This window comes from Polyodon spathula, chromosome 43, assembly GCF_017654505.1.
Source record: "Polyodon spathula isolate WHYD16114869_AA chromosome 43, ASM1765450v1, whole genome shotgun sequence".
Classification (NCBI taxonomy): Eukaryota; Metazoa; Chordata; class Actinopteri; order Acipenseriformes; family Polyodontidae; genus Polyodon; species Polyodon spathula.
This window is the reverse complement of record NC_054576.1, coordinates 2,273,608-2,288,532: the sequence shown is the minus strand read 5'-3', so window position 1 is coordinate 2,288,532 and position 14,925 is coordinate 2,273,608. Positions and strand designations below refer to the sequence as shown.

General features: G+C 40.4%; 1 protein-coding gene across 1 annotated transcript; it reads right to left on the bottom strand.

Moving 5' to 3' along the window:
* Positions 1–6,906: 6,906 nt before the first annotated feature.
* Positions 6,907–8,554, bottom strand: LOC121305486 (OTU domain-containing protein 5-A-like). Its single transcript, XM_041237127.1, has 2 exons — positions 8,170–8,554; positions 6,907–6,996 (listed from the first exon to the last, which is right to left on the bottom strand). The coding sequence occupies exons 1-2, from the start codon at positions 8,335–8,337 to the stop codon at positions 6,907–6,909; spliced, it is 258 nt and encodes an 85-aa protein (XP_041093061.1). The 5' UTR covers positions 8,338–8,554.
* Between the last annotated feature and the right edge of the window lie 6,371 nt (positions 8,555–14,925).

The window sequence follows — 14,925 nt, the reverse complement described above, 5'->3', positions numbered from 1 at the left end:
TTCCGATGCAAACTCAGCGGCTTGATAAAGAGTTTGTGGGAAAAGAAAAGTTGTGACTCGAGTCACGCCTTCACCCACTCCACGAGCGAATCAGCGTGAATGAGTCACAGGCTGAGACCGCTATTAATTCAACCGATGCTTGAGCAGCTGGTATTCTTAGAACACTAATAATAATAATAATAATAATAAATAATAATAATAATAATAATATTATATTATTATGTGCCAAGGTCATTATTAGTCGAGTACGGACAATTTATACGTGTATAGTTTGGACCTTGACGTTTTGTTTTCAACAAAAATATTCTTTACGATGTCAAAGCCAGAAATAATAATAATAATTAATAATAATAAGATAATAATAATATAAATTAATAATAGTTCGCTTTTTAATTAAATAACGCCTAGGGTACATTGTTGTGAAAGAACTTATCTATGTATATATTTTCTGATATGTAGATCGCTGCTGCTTGATCGTGAAATGCAGTAGCAAACGTGTATTTATCAGACTGCAAATGCACAAACCAGCCTGGCTGAGGAATACAGTTTTGGTTCATGCAAACAATGCATTCTCAGTGCATCGGTAAAACTGACATCTGGAGCCGGATTATTAATAGCACGACTTGACACAATATAAAATAATGACAACAAAAAATGTACTGTCCCGCCCCACAAGGTGCAAATGCAAATGAATTAGACGCTTGTTTGTTTTTCAATAATAATAATAATAATAATAATAATAATAATACTCTTTATTGTATATAGCGCAATTCATGCAGCACACCTGAAAGTGCTTTCCAATCTAAAAACACTACTAACACATAACCATAAATAATCACACAGACTATACATATTGAAACACAGCACACCGAGATACAAAATAATAAAAGCAGATCAGTTTTCTACCTCACAAACCCGAGCCTAGTTTTTGGGGCCCGTAAGTTTCAGCAGACCTCAGGTTTCGCACAGGAATATATTCAATTAACTCAATACTGTTTAACATTTCTGCATTCCTTAAGTTCTAGAGTCTTGGCAAACAAGCTCCAAAATCAACTACAAAAATGAGCTGAAACGTGTTCTACTGAAAAAAAAACAGAGTATTTATATACAGGTGAAACGGATCCTGTATTTTCACATTGAGAAAACACTCTTAAAAGGGCACATAAGGACCTTTTTATTTGTGTTATGTGTTCCCATGTGTTGCTACAGCTGTTGATGTAAGGTGTGTGTGTTGTTTTATTTATTTATTTTTTACATATTGACCATTTTTTTAAACTTTTAAATTCCCTGCCTAAAGATGGCTTCCCATGTACCCGCATGGACCTCTCAGAACTACATTTCCCATCACCCTCCTGCTCACTGGTAAATCCATCCCAGTTACATATGTGAGCAGGAGGATGGTGGGAAATGTAGTCCCAATCCCAATAGGAACTACCTTTGTTTTATGTCTCATCCGAAGGACGGAGCACGAGGAGGTTAAGCGGACAGTCACACAGACAGTCAAGAGCCGGGATTTATAACTGGGAACCTCCTGGTAACAAGCCCCTTTCTCTAACCACCAATCGCAATGGAAACACGGCTGTTGTTCTCTGGGTTGGAAATGGGCAAATACTGTTTCACAGCAAGCTGAAGCTCTAACTTCCACTAACCTTGCTTGCCTGTGGTTCTTGGACCCAGGCTTGGCGCTAGGGCGTCCTGTTGTGAAGGGCCTGAATTTGATTCAGTCTCTTGGGGCTGGCTGGTACCAGCCTGGTCCTCTCTATTAGGGACCAGCCTGTCTTCATTTTGGTCTCTTAGACCAAGGGTGAGCAGAGGGTCTTTGAGCACCTAGGGGGAAAAAAGAGTTATGGGTGCCATTACATTTGAAATCTTTATTGAGGAAACACTTTGCATGAAGTGACTGTAATTTCTGCGCATTTGCATAGTAGTCATTTAATAAATGCTTCACCTCAGAGTAAGTGATGGCAGAGTCCTGACTCAGAATGACGCCTGGCAGTTTCGCTCCTCCGGGAGACTTTTTCATGTCTTTGCCTCCATGGTTCTGGAAAACCTGTCCGCTAGTGACTGCCGCCTGTCTGCCGATGGTGTTGTCAGACTGCGTCTTGTTTGGATGTCTCCCCTTGGCTCGGTCCCTCAATCTGGGACCCTTTGCAGCTCCTTCCTGGGGTTCCTCCTCTGCCTTCTTCAGGATCTTCGTTTCGGGCACTTCCGGGCTCTCATCTTCAAATCCGGCTTTCCTTTTACGGGGTTTGGGGGAACTCTTCTCCTCCTCCTCCTTCTTCGCCTTCTTCTTCGCCTTCTTTCCCCGTTTCCCATCAGGATTGACCTCGCTGCACGATTCCTGTTTCTTTGCCCCGATCGCTCGGGCTGGAAACGAAGAGGTGTCATCCTTCTCCGTCTTTAAGACTTTGGTCCTTTCTCCTTTGTCGACCGTCTCTCGCTTCCTCTTCCTTCCAAATTTCTTCTTGGTCTCCTCGTCTGCAGGGAAGAAGAAAAAAAAGTAGAATGCTTTACTGGATTTCTGATTAAAATCCACAGCGTATTTCTAAAGAGCAGACAAGTATATATCACTAATAATATTTCTATTTTTACACTGTAGCCTAATGCATGATGTAAGACTAGAACTTATTTTTTGTCAATGCCCAGACGAAATTTGCCACAGAATCTCCACCAATTGCCCACAGTGGGTGATACCACGTTACAGTGTCAGTACCACGTAAACGGTGGTCACTGTGACCTACACTAACAGGAAGTAGAATAGTACAGCATTATCAAAACTGGACACATGTTTCAAAAATGATAAGTTATAAGGGCAGGTCTCAGGAAAGTCAAACAGCAGATTTCAGAACATTCAAGCACATTGTATTTTGCCGTTGTCTTCCACATGGACGGACCACCAGCTGACAAACTCTAAAGACACAGTTAACTGCATTGACTGTCTTTATAATATATAGATTGCAATGACATAATGGCTTGGTGCAGTCCAGTGAGACAGAATGCTGTGACATCATAATGGACTTTTTAAATACAGCTTTACAACTAATATTGGCAGCTAAATATCTAGAATAATTCATTCAAATTTAGCTAAATTATATATGAACTGATATTAGTATGACTATATTAATTATAGACCGAGAGACTGGCAGACAGACTTTATAGAACTATAGCTGTTTATATATAAATAAAATAATAATAATAATAATAATAATAATAATAATAATAATAATAATAATAATAATAATAATAATAATAATCTGAAAAATATAATATACAACTAATTTAATAAATATAAAAATGATGTATAAAATTAGACTGCCTTCTCAAATAATATATTTATAAACTGCAGAACTGGGTCTTACCTGGAGAAGGTCGGTTCATCTCATTAGAATCCACTGTCGGATCGCTCTTCATTGAAGTAAATCTCACGTGGTCAAAAACAGCCACTTTCCTCAAATACTAAACATCGACTGATGTTTTTTCTGTGTTTGTCTCCTAGCGCCATGGCGAGCGACTGCGCGTGATGTCACCATGATGTCACTGTGATGTCATAATGCCAATTCTGGTGGTGACTGCCAATCACATTTCCTGTTTGCTTTTTAAATTAAAAAGCTGCACATGACATTAACAGCCTAGTTCAACTAGTCAAGTTTTCCTTAGCTTACCTTAGACCTTTTTTATTGTGTTCATCTTTTAGACAGTTGGAGATTTCAAGTTAACTGTACGGTTTTATGAAAATCCGCAACTTTTCAGGAGCTGAACACAATTAAAAAGGTCTAATTAAGCAATTAAGGGTTTGATTACGTAATTGAGAGCTCAGTTGGAATGAAAACCAGCAGCCACACAGGGGGGTCCCTCAGAACCAGGGTTGGGAAACCCTGTTCTAGGCTATTCATTTTGCTTGACATCTGTAACCTTCTTCTGTTGTATTAGTAAAGCTTGGCTTTTAAAATGATAAAATGGCTTAAAAAAAGATAGCAGGACGCATTGGCCTGCTGAATAATGCCACCTTGTTAACACATGCTTTGTAGTTTTCCATATGCTTGAGAAATTGAAAAATGTGGCATTTCGAAATTTAACATGAAATACTAGTGTGCTACTATTATGGTTTCCTGTAGAGTTTTTTTTGCAATATTATTTTGTGGTTTCTTTGATGACAGAATGTTAAATAAAAGAGCTAAGATTTTCTACACTTGCATGTTTTTGTTATAAAATAAAATCATATAGATGTCATGCTATTATATAATGATATAGCGTTCGGTATATCTGTGCATCAAAAAAAAGTATCACTTATATTTGGACAAAATTCCCTAGATATGATCAAAAAATGACAAACTCTATTTTAGAGCAGGCTCAGTGACTTTTTATCGTGTTGATTAACAGTTGGCATCACGGAGATGCTGCAGAGTGATCTGTCGATCTCGGGCAGGTGTTGTGACTCTTGGTCTCCCAGTTGGTGTCCTGTCATTGACAGAGTTTGTCTGGTTATACCAACTCGCCAGGTTTGAAATCGCTGGCTGCGAGCGCCCAAGATGGCGAGCCACAGCATGCTGCCCTAGCCCAGCCTGGAACATGCCATCTGTGATTTTCTTTATTGCTTTTATTCAAGCTTGCAATTCAACAGCTGAAATCGCTTCATATCCAGCGTCCAATCAACTGGCTCACTAATTAGGTGATTAAGAGCTTCAGTCACTCAAGCGTGGGCAAGGATCAACAATCGAGTGATTAGAAAGAAACCAAAAACATTTCATCAATGTCTATCATTTATATACCTTGTTTTTTGAAAATAATTGTGTTAGAATAGTGATAAGTTCCTTTTGATGCTAGGTATATGTGCATCTCCTTGGTATGATGTTTATATGATTCATATTGAAATTGCTCAAATATTCTGGTGGGAGGGAGCAGTTCAGTCTCCGTGCCTCAAGCCTGCCCTGGACTGGAGGGAGCCCCCTTTTTCTTGGGTTCAGTTTCAGCGCATTTCCATTTGTGAGTTTGTTCACACTACATCCAAAAAGGGGGAGGTTCAGAAGTGAACAGGTTTATTGTGGTTTAACTTTTCCAAAGCTGTAATTTGAAGCAAATTGTGTTAAGTAAGGATGTTTCGCGCTGGCTCTTTGAAGTCTGGAGATCAAAGCATAACTTGGGAGATTGTCCTGGGACATCAACAAAGAGTACACCACGTCGATGGGCCCGCACGGGTGGGGGGGGGGGGGGAGGAGGAGGAGGAGGTGGGGGGACGCACAAACACCCCCTCCATTTCATGCAGACAGGTATACATAGAAATGACAAATCTTGAGACACTAGTGTCTACATCAACAGGGACATGAGCCCCCATAGAGGTACCAAGAAGCGCAAGTCTGTCTTCCTTTCTGTACATTCAACCTTACTGTAAAGGACATGTGGACCTTTCTCAGTTCTTAAGAATGCTACCCTGCAAGTCTTCGAATTAGCAGTTTCATTTTTCTCTCCCGAAGGGCTTACCACGACTCAGTAACCACTGTGGTGTAGTTTTGCATCACGCTACAGGTTTAACTAATGTTGCTTCATAAAGTCGCATAAAGCTGCTGAATAATGTTAGCATCTGGAATGTGGTTTTCCCCAGGTACCCAACGAAAAACTGACCAAAAAAAAAAAGTGACATTTTGAAATCTAACGTGAAATACTTACTGTGCTGCTTCCGGTAGACTTTTGCGATACTATTTTGTAGTTTCTTTGATTACACAATGTTAAATAAAAAGATCCAAATTGTGTTCACATTGTTAAAAAAAAAAAAAATCTATATATATATATATATATATATATATATTACAATCCTAAAATTCCAAGTGGTGCTAAACTTTTGGCCAGAGCTGTACGCCTCTGTTCATGGGAGCCAGCAATTTAAATACAGATTTCTTCATCATTCCGCGGTTGCACGAGTACCTGATCTGGTTTACAAATCTTCTGTGAAGATGTCCAAACTGTGTCGTGGAAACCGCTGTGTTGTCAACGCACTGTTGCCACGATCAATCATCCTTCTGAGAGAAGCTGGCTCACTCATTCAGGCTCCAGTGTGAACAGCAAAGCGTCCTAAGTGGACTTCGCCCAGACGCGGGACATACTTCGATGGGTTTGGAGGCCAAACCTTAACCAATAAACATCAAAAGTACAAGATGGCCTGAAAGTGACAGCTATAGATGCTAAGTTTGCTGTCTAACAATCACAGGGTATATGCTATATGTTTTAGGAGGAATATTTTACTTTTGTAAGCTTATGACTGAAGTTAGCTCTCACTTCTCAACCCTCCTATTAGGTTTCGGGGTCTATTTGACCTGATTCGTTTCCAGTTAGCTTAAATGCTATTTTTCTTTTCATTTTCTGTATAATATTTTATGTCTTTTCCTATTTTTTTTTAGAACAGGTGTACAAATGAGATGTTTCGGGTCACTGTGACCGGTGGCGTTTGTCTATGTAGATTTGTGTGCATGAATAAAACAAAACTTCTTCAATGTGTTATTTTATTATTATTATTATTATTATTATATTTGTATTATTATCTCTGGAAATGGCTGCTCCTGTCTGGAGATATTTATAAACAATATATAATCTACAAGGCAGAGCCTCATTTTCTCTGTCAGTATTGCAACAGCATCTCACTGGTAAAGACACTTCAAAATGAGAAGCTCCCAGGCTGGCAGTCAAAGAAGTTTTATCACAGCTCCTGGACTAAAAGAGCAGAAAAGTGTCAAACCTTTGCAAATAAAAACAGTTAATCAATTTAAGGCTGTTTTTAAATTAGTTTGAAATTGCATCAGGTCAATATGACCCAAAACATAACAGCTGTACCTAAAAGCGTAGCTTGAAATATGTAACCATTAGCGATTTATTTTTTATTGGCACAATAAAAGGGAGATGGCTGTCTGGGAGTCCTCATGATGATGAAATAAAGATGTTTCTGTCCTTTCCTCTGAGGGACTCTGTGCTGTTTGAGGATATCAGCTGCTCTCTGGCAAAGGCTCCCTGTGCGTAGAGAGGGGATAGAGAGGAGGGAGAGCAGAGGGGATAGAGGAGAGAAGAAGGAGAGGGAGACAGAGAGCTGAGACGAGGGAGAGGGGAGAGAGGGAGGCAGGAGAGAAAGAATGGAGAGGTTAGGACTCTTAAGGAATGTTTTTTTATCATAGCCCATTTTCATGAATTACACTTTTGTTTTTTTTTTGAACAGCACGCTCCGACTGCAAAAAACCAAAATGTAATACAAAAAAAAAACAAGTTCACGTAACAGCCCTTCATTCCTAAAATCCTGCAACCTTTACACAAAAGACTTAAGCCTTTTAATAATAATAATAATAATAATAATAATAATAAGAAGAATAATTACTGCATTTACGGGAAACTGTCGATTTCAGAAAAGCTTCTGATGGTCACAGCGCTTTCAAAAAGGTGTGACCTCAGGTACTTCACATACAGCACAACACAGGATGCTAGTGTTTAGTCCTCAGCCACTCACAGCATTTCTTAAAACACTCGTTATCTGAACTTGCAGGCTGTTTGGGCGTGAGTCAGGCCCATCTCGTTTATGGGAAATTGACAGTTTCTGAAAAGACGGTCAGAGACCCTGGAGAAGGGGCTGGTCGAGGTGCCCTGGCAGGTGGTCAGGGTGAGACTGTGGTTGATGTGTGCTGTTAGAACACAGACACACCCTCAGCCTCTGATTTCTATTGTGAGAGCTTCACTCAAACAGGAGGGTTTCCCGTAAATGCATCTTTAAAGCAATGCACTGTACTGGACTGTACTGTGGGGGCACAGTTCTGTGCAGCTTAACGAGAACCAAGGTAAGAATACATTTTTTGATTTGTAACCTTGGTTAGCACAAACAAAGACTCTAACAAAGACACACACACAACAGACACTCACAAGAGACACACACAGACACAGACAAAGACTCTAACAGACTCACACACCAGTAACACAGAGACACGTACATACAGACACAGTCACACACACACAGACACAAGAGACACAGAGAGACACAGACAAAGTCTCTAACAAAGACACACACACAGAGACACAACAGTAACTCAGAGAGACACACACACAGAGACACAGTGACACAGTCACTCACAAGAGACACACACACACACACACAGTAGAGACACCCACTGAGACAGCCACTGCCCCTCTCAGACCTGTCACCTGGCTGGCCTGCTTCTCGTGGTCCCTCAGCCACTGCAGGTAAGACTCCCGGGTCACCTGCTCCTCGATGGCCTTGTTGGTGGCCTTCCAGTCCGTGGCTCTCTTCTTGTCCTCCAACATCTGCTGCTCAATCCACGACTCCTCCGACGTCTTGACCGCATTCTTCATGAGCGACCGGTCTGCGTACTGCTGAGGAGAGGCAGAGAGAGTGAGCAGTGTAGGGTTCGTTCCAATGGAAGCAGAGCCGAGATAAGAATCTGTGCCAGCTGGAGATGGCTGTGAGCAATTCCAACTAAAGCTGCAATTCACAGGAAGTCAAACCCAGACTTAAGATATAAATCTGGGCTTCTCAAACTCAGCCCTGGGGACCCCCTGTGTCTGCTGGTTTTCGTTCCAACCGAGCTCTCAATTAACTAGACCCTTAATTGAACTGATCATGTGTTTAAATCAGACCTTTTTTTTTTAACTTGTTTTCAGCTCTTAAACAATTGCAGATTTCAAGTCAGCTATAACATTCGATAAGTAACTGGAACTGAAAAACCATCTCCCGCTCACTCGTCTTATCACCCGACTCCTCAATAATGCGATCCAAGTCATTATTTTATTATTGCAACCTCTCAACTTCTCTCGGTCTCACTCGGGCCATTGAAAGCTTTTCTCTGCTTTTTCCCCCCGCAGAAAAAAACTAAACAAAAAAGGACTAGAGACCTGTGCTTGATGACGTCGGGCCTCAAAGGGATGCAGGACATTGATGTTGAACACAAGTGAAAGGAAGATCATCACAGTATTCGACCTTGTGGCCCCTCCTCAGGAGAAGAGCTCCAGACAGCCTCTTCTCGAAGCGGCCGAACCTGACACTGGAATTCAGACGCTGGGTGCTTACCAACGCCATCCCTTTGATAGGTTACTAAAATGAGTCTCGAGAACATGACCATTGACAGCAGCACCAGCATGCAAATAGACTATCCTAGTTAATAAATTAACAAAATACTTCTTTGCTGAAAGCTGCAGTTCTAGATCAGGTAAAAACCGTTTAGTGTACAACTCTGGGCAAAAGTTTTGCATCACCCTGTAGAATGAACTCGTTTTGCTTCATAAAAAAAAAAAAAAAAAAAATGGAATGAAAGCTACTGAATAATGTTACTTTAACATATTGAATTACACACCAGCACTTTTAGAAGGTACTGGGTGACTGTGGTCTTCTCCTCTCTTCTGGCTCATCGTTTTGCAAATATAGGTTTCCTGTCAAATGTGGTTCTTATACAAGAAAATAAATTTGAGGTTAGTGTCACAATTCATTTAAAGAAAGACAGAAGTTAAAAGCAGGTTACAGGAAACTTCTCAAAGCCGTCTTCAACCGCAGAACGACATCAAAACAGACTGGAGTACCGTTTAACCCTTTGTGGTCCTATATCGGACCAGGTCCAACATCATCAAAAAGATAGGTCTCTAGTCGTTTTTTTTTCTCCGGAAAAAGGAGAGAAAACTTTTCAATGGCCCGAGCGAGACCGATAGGAGCTGGAAAAAAAAGGGGGCTTATCTGATAGCCCCATCCACTACAGAGGTAACACAGACACAAACAAAGGAGAGAGCTGCTTCTGCATCCAGCGCTCAAAGAACATCACAGACACCTGCAGAGCTTTCTGAGATGATACAGTAATAAAATAACGACTCGGATCACGTTATTGGAGTTTGCTGATAAAACGAGTGATCAGGAGAGGATTTATCAGTATGCATGTCTATGAAGAGGTATGTGAAAAATACAGCGAACAAGGGGTGGGGCTTGGCTGGAGATGCAGTACTGAGTGTCCTTTTGCGATTCAGTGCCTTTTAAACCTGTTTTACTCTGGGGGGGAAAAAAAATGAAACAGCATGTGTGAATATAGATTGGACCTGATGCGTCTGACAAGCGCTGAATAAATGGACCACTACGAGGAGATGCAAGTCAAGAAGGAGGGACACTGCCCAGCTGCAGTGGGAATGTTTTTTTTTCCCCCCCAAGTTATTTTATTTTAATTATTTTTCACGAGGAAAGGGCTCAAGTGAATTGAGTAACCATATCCAGTGTGTCTATTGGATATTCCTTCGGTTTTTAAATCCAAAGCTTTATTTGTAATATATAACAGATGGTAGTTCTGAAACCCAGGACTGGGTGCAAGGCTCTTGCTAGTGGGTGTCTTAAATAACAGAGTGGCTGAGAGCGAGGGTGTGTCCTTGGAGTGCTGTACTGACCTGTAATAGTTTCACAGTGTGTCCTCAGAGTGCTGTATTGACCTGTAATAGTTTCACAGTGTGTCCTCAGAGTGCTGTACTGACCTGTAATAGTTTCACAGTGTGTCCTCAGAGTGCTTTACTGGCCGGTAATAGTTTCACAGTGTGTCCTCAGAGTGCTGTACTGACCTGTAATAGTTTCAGAGTGTGTCCTCAGAGTGCTGTACTGACCTGTAATAGTTTCAGAGTGTGTCCTTAGAGTGCTGTACTGACCTGTAATAGTTTCAGAGTGTGTCCTTAGAGTGCTGTACTGACCTGTAATAGTTTCAGAGTGTGTCCTCAGAGTGCTGTACTGACCGGTAATAGTTTCACACTGTGTCCTCGGAGTGCTTTACTGGCCGGTAATAGTTTCACACTGTGTCCTCAGAGTGCTGTACTGACCTGTAATAGTTTCACACTGTGTCCTCAGAGTGCTGTATTGACCTGTAATAGTTTCACTGTGTGTCCTCAGAGTGCTGTACTGACCTGTAATAGTTTCAGAGTGTGTCCTTAGAGTGCTGTACTGACCTGTAATAGTTTCAGAGTGTGTCCTTAGAGTGCTGTACTGACCTGTAATAGTTTCAGAGTGTGTCCTCAGAGTGCTGTACTGACCTGTAATAGTTTCACAGTGTGTCCTCAGAGTACTGTACTGACCTTTACCGTGCTGGTAGACCTCCATAGGTCTGTTGTACATCTCAGCCATGGCCTGCATCTCTATGTGGTTCCCATGACAACTGTTTTTCCTTTTTCTGTTGATGTGGTGAAATCTTCTGGTCACGTAATTGGAGAAGTAGTCTGCATTTTTCATCTGGAAATAAATAATAATAATAATAATAATAATAATAATAATAATAATAATAATAATAATTTTATTTTTATATAGCGCCTTTCATAGTGGACCACCATCACAAAGCGCTTTGCAGAGGCAGGCTGTGAACTGTGCATTATACGCAGAGTCTCTTACAATAGGACCTTGATTTAACATCTCACCTGCAGGACGGAGCACAAGGAGGTGAAGTGACTCGCTCAGGGTCCCACACAGCGAGTTAAGTATATGGAAAACTACAAACTGGCGTGTAATTCAATATGTTACCGTAGCATTATTCAGCAGGTTTCATTCGACTTTATGAAACAGAATGTGTTAATTCTACAGGGAGATGCAAAACTTTTGGCCAGAGCTGTACACTTATAGGTAAACGTTTACTAAATGAAAGTAAACGTTGAAAATAAGGCTGCATATGAAATAACATTAGTGTAGTATTTCAAAAGACAGCCGAGTCTAAAGGCAAGCACGTTTTGATCCGGTCAGATAACAGTTTTACAGTCTCTGCTCTCCCATTGTTTTCAATGGGGCGTCAACTGTTCTGTTACTGACAACTGTTCTAAAACCAGAGGGAAAAAAAAAAAAACACGAAAGCTCACACAAACACAAACTGGCTTTTGAGGTTGGTGAAATAAATCTTGTTTCAGCTCTTTTTTTTTAAACTGTACAGTAAATTTGTGAATCCCTTGTTTTCAACCCATTCAGTAAAAGCAGGACTCACTAACTCTTGGACTGTGAACTGGTCAGTGATTAGAAGCTGGTGTGGCCAGAACTTCTCTTTCTCGGGCGGGACAGCTTCTCGAACTTTGTAAGAGTTTGCCCAAGCTGTTTGAAAAAATCTCCAAAAAAAAAATAAAAAATTATAATGTAATTAAGAACTCATGATCGAAGGAGATATTATTAATAATAATAATAATAATAATAATAATACAATTTGCATCCCATATATGCCCCCAGATTGACCATTTCAATAACTTTCACTGTAAAAACATACAACAACAGCCACGCAGAACAATGTGAAGGTCTTGTATCTCCCAGCGCCGCCCCTTATAAGTCAGTTAACTCTGCAGATGTAAACAGGAGCTGTGGGCTGCTCTGTGTCAGCTCCTCCTCTGTGGGACCCGATATGCAAATGAGAACCAATTTGGGCTCTCATTCCAGCAAGTCACATGACCTCGCCGCAAAACTTCTGAGAAGTCATGAGTCAATTTCCTTTTTTGTGGCTTCACCTCAAGCCGAAACCACGGTTTTGGGGAGGGGGTATTGTATTTAATGGTATGAGTGTTAGTGTTCTTCTGAGTGCACTGCAAGATTTAAATACTTCTGGAACTTCAAAGCTAACTACAACCACGAAACATATATATGAACACTGTCGTTTATAAAGCATCTTCAATTAAAGATCGATGCACAGGGGTGGCTAACGGCTCTCAATATTAATACTGTGCCCTCCACACTGCAGCCCAGCGCTTTCTTCCTTTAACCACTGAGCTGCTATCTTTTGTTAGCGTTATTTGTAGATGACACAGTAGCTTTGGGGAAGTCGCTGAAGCTGGAAAAGGTCGGAAAACAAAAGGATCCCCACGTTGCTCAATGGGGAACTGTCAAAGTCAACGCAAGGGACTTTTTCGACCTGAAAAAAGCAACAAGGACCAGGGATCACAAGTGGAGATTAGACAAAGGGGCATTTAGAACAGAAAATAGGAGGCACTTTTTTACACAGAGAATCGTGAGGGTCTGGAACCAACTCCCCAGTAATGTTGTTGAAGCCGACACCCTGGGATCCTTCAAGAAGCTGCTTGATGAGATTCTGGGATCAATAAGCTACTGACAACCAAACTTTCTTATGTTCTTTATATATATATACACACACACACAAAACAGGAAGCCAAAAAGGCCCTTTCTAAGTAAAGAGGAAGTGGCATTATCTGTGGTGTTTGTCAATATTTACCAAGTTAGATTACGAGGTTAGGCTAGGTTACGAGATTACAAGTTTTTTTTATTTGGCTTGCAATAATAAAAAAAAATAAGTTCCAATTTTTATATCTGTACACATGCATGCGCACTTTTGCGATATCATTTTGTAGTTTCTTTGATTATATGATGTTAAATAAATGATTGAAATTAAGATTTATTAATTATGCCTCAGTCCTAAAATTATAGGTGATGCTAAACTTTTGGCCAGAGGCGTACTTGTGTATCTGCTGGGTAACTGTTGCCACTTCGAAATTTCATCTAAAGCCTCTTTCTTGTGTTCTACAAAACGACAGACTCTGAGAAATACAGACAGATTTGGCTGCAAATCTATTCAGAAAGATGTGGCAGCGCTACAGGGAAATTAACTTTTGTCGACAAAGGGTTTGCAGAACTTAAGCATAAAAGGAATTACAAAAGAATGCTAAAAATAGTTTGTTTTCTTGTGCTTCGATGAAGATTTCCAAGCACTCTGAAGCCCTGTTTTTCACTGTGCTGTCATAAGGCAGACTTTATTTCCATTTAGAAAGGTTAAAAAAAGATACCAATTATGAAAGGCGCTATATAAAAATAAAGATACAATAATAATAACACCGTGTAACAATTTTTATTTATTTATTTTTGTTCCTGGGTGGTAAGTGTTATTTCCTAATTGTTTATGCCTCAAAAGTATAGAAAATGGCTATTATTCCCCACAAACTTTGCTTTTGTGACCAGGACAGTGATATTTCAAAATATCACTATTTCCAATGGGAAAACGGGCAAATGTGTGTCTTTTCGTTCACATAAAGTCAGAAAAAAACAACATATTTACAGTATAATCGTAAATCTCGAAAAACTACTCACTTCTAAATCTTTTGTAGTCATTTTTGTATTACTTTAGTATAAATACATGTTAATTTGGATTCATGTGTTTTTTTTTTTCTGACTTTATGTGAACGAAAAGACACACATTTGCCCGTTTTCCCATTGGAAATAGTGATATTTTGAAATATCACTGTCCTGGTCACAAAAGCAAAGTTTGTGGGGAATAATAGCCGTTTTCTATGCTTTTGAGGCATAAGCAATTAGGAAATAACACTTACTACCCAGGAACAAAAATTGTGTTACATAGTGTAATCATCATTGATAATGGTCATATATCCATCACACCTTTGCTTGGTGTGTGTGTGTGTGTGAGAAAGAGAGTCCCCCTTTTACTGTTGAAAAAAGCAGGAGGTCTTAAAGAAAAGGAAAAGGGAGTGAAAGAGATAAAGAGTTTGAAAGAAAGGAGAAGCGAGAGCTTCTTAGAAAGAAGAGAAAGAAACCAGAAGTCGCACCCAAAGCATCTCAGAAAGATCCCGCCTCTCTATTTGTTCCTTCCCGCACCGCGATTTCTGAGCAGCAGTCAGGCAGACAATTTCTGAGAAAAAAGTGGGCTGGGTCACATCTAAACTGCTGACTTAGAGACTGACTTGAGTTTATCAGGCCTGTGCTAGACAAGACTGCTGCAGACTGGTGACCCATTGCTGGGATGCTGTAAAAGAGACTTGTCAGCCACAGTGATCTGCATGTAAAATCTATTCCATCTGACACTGTCTGGGAATGTGTCTGGGGTAAAGGTTACTGGTTCACCCTCACATCAGAGCTGTTGCCTGACCCTGTAACCTCATACAGCCTGTTAAAGACCAGATCCCCCAGCAGGGGAGAATGAGGTGCTAACGCCCGCTCCT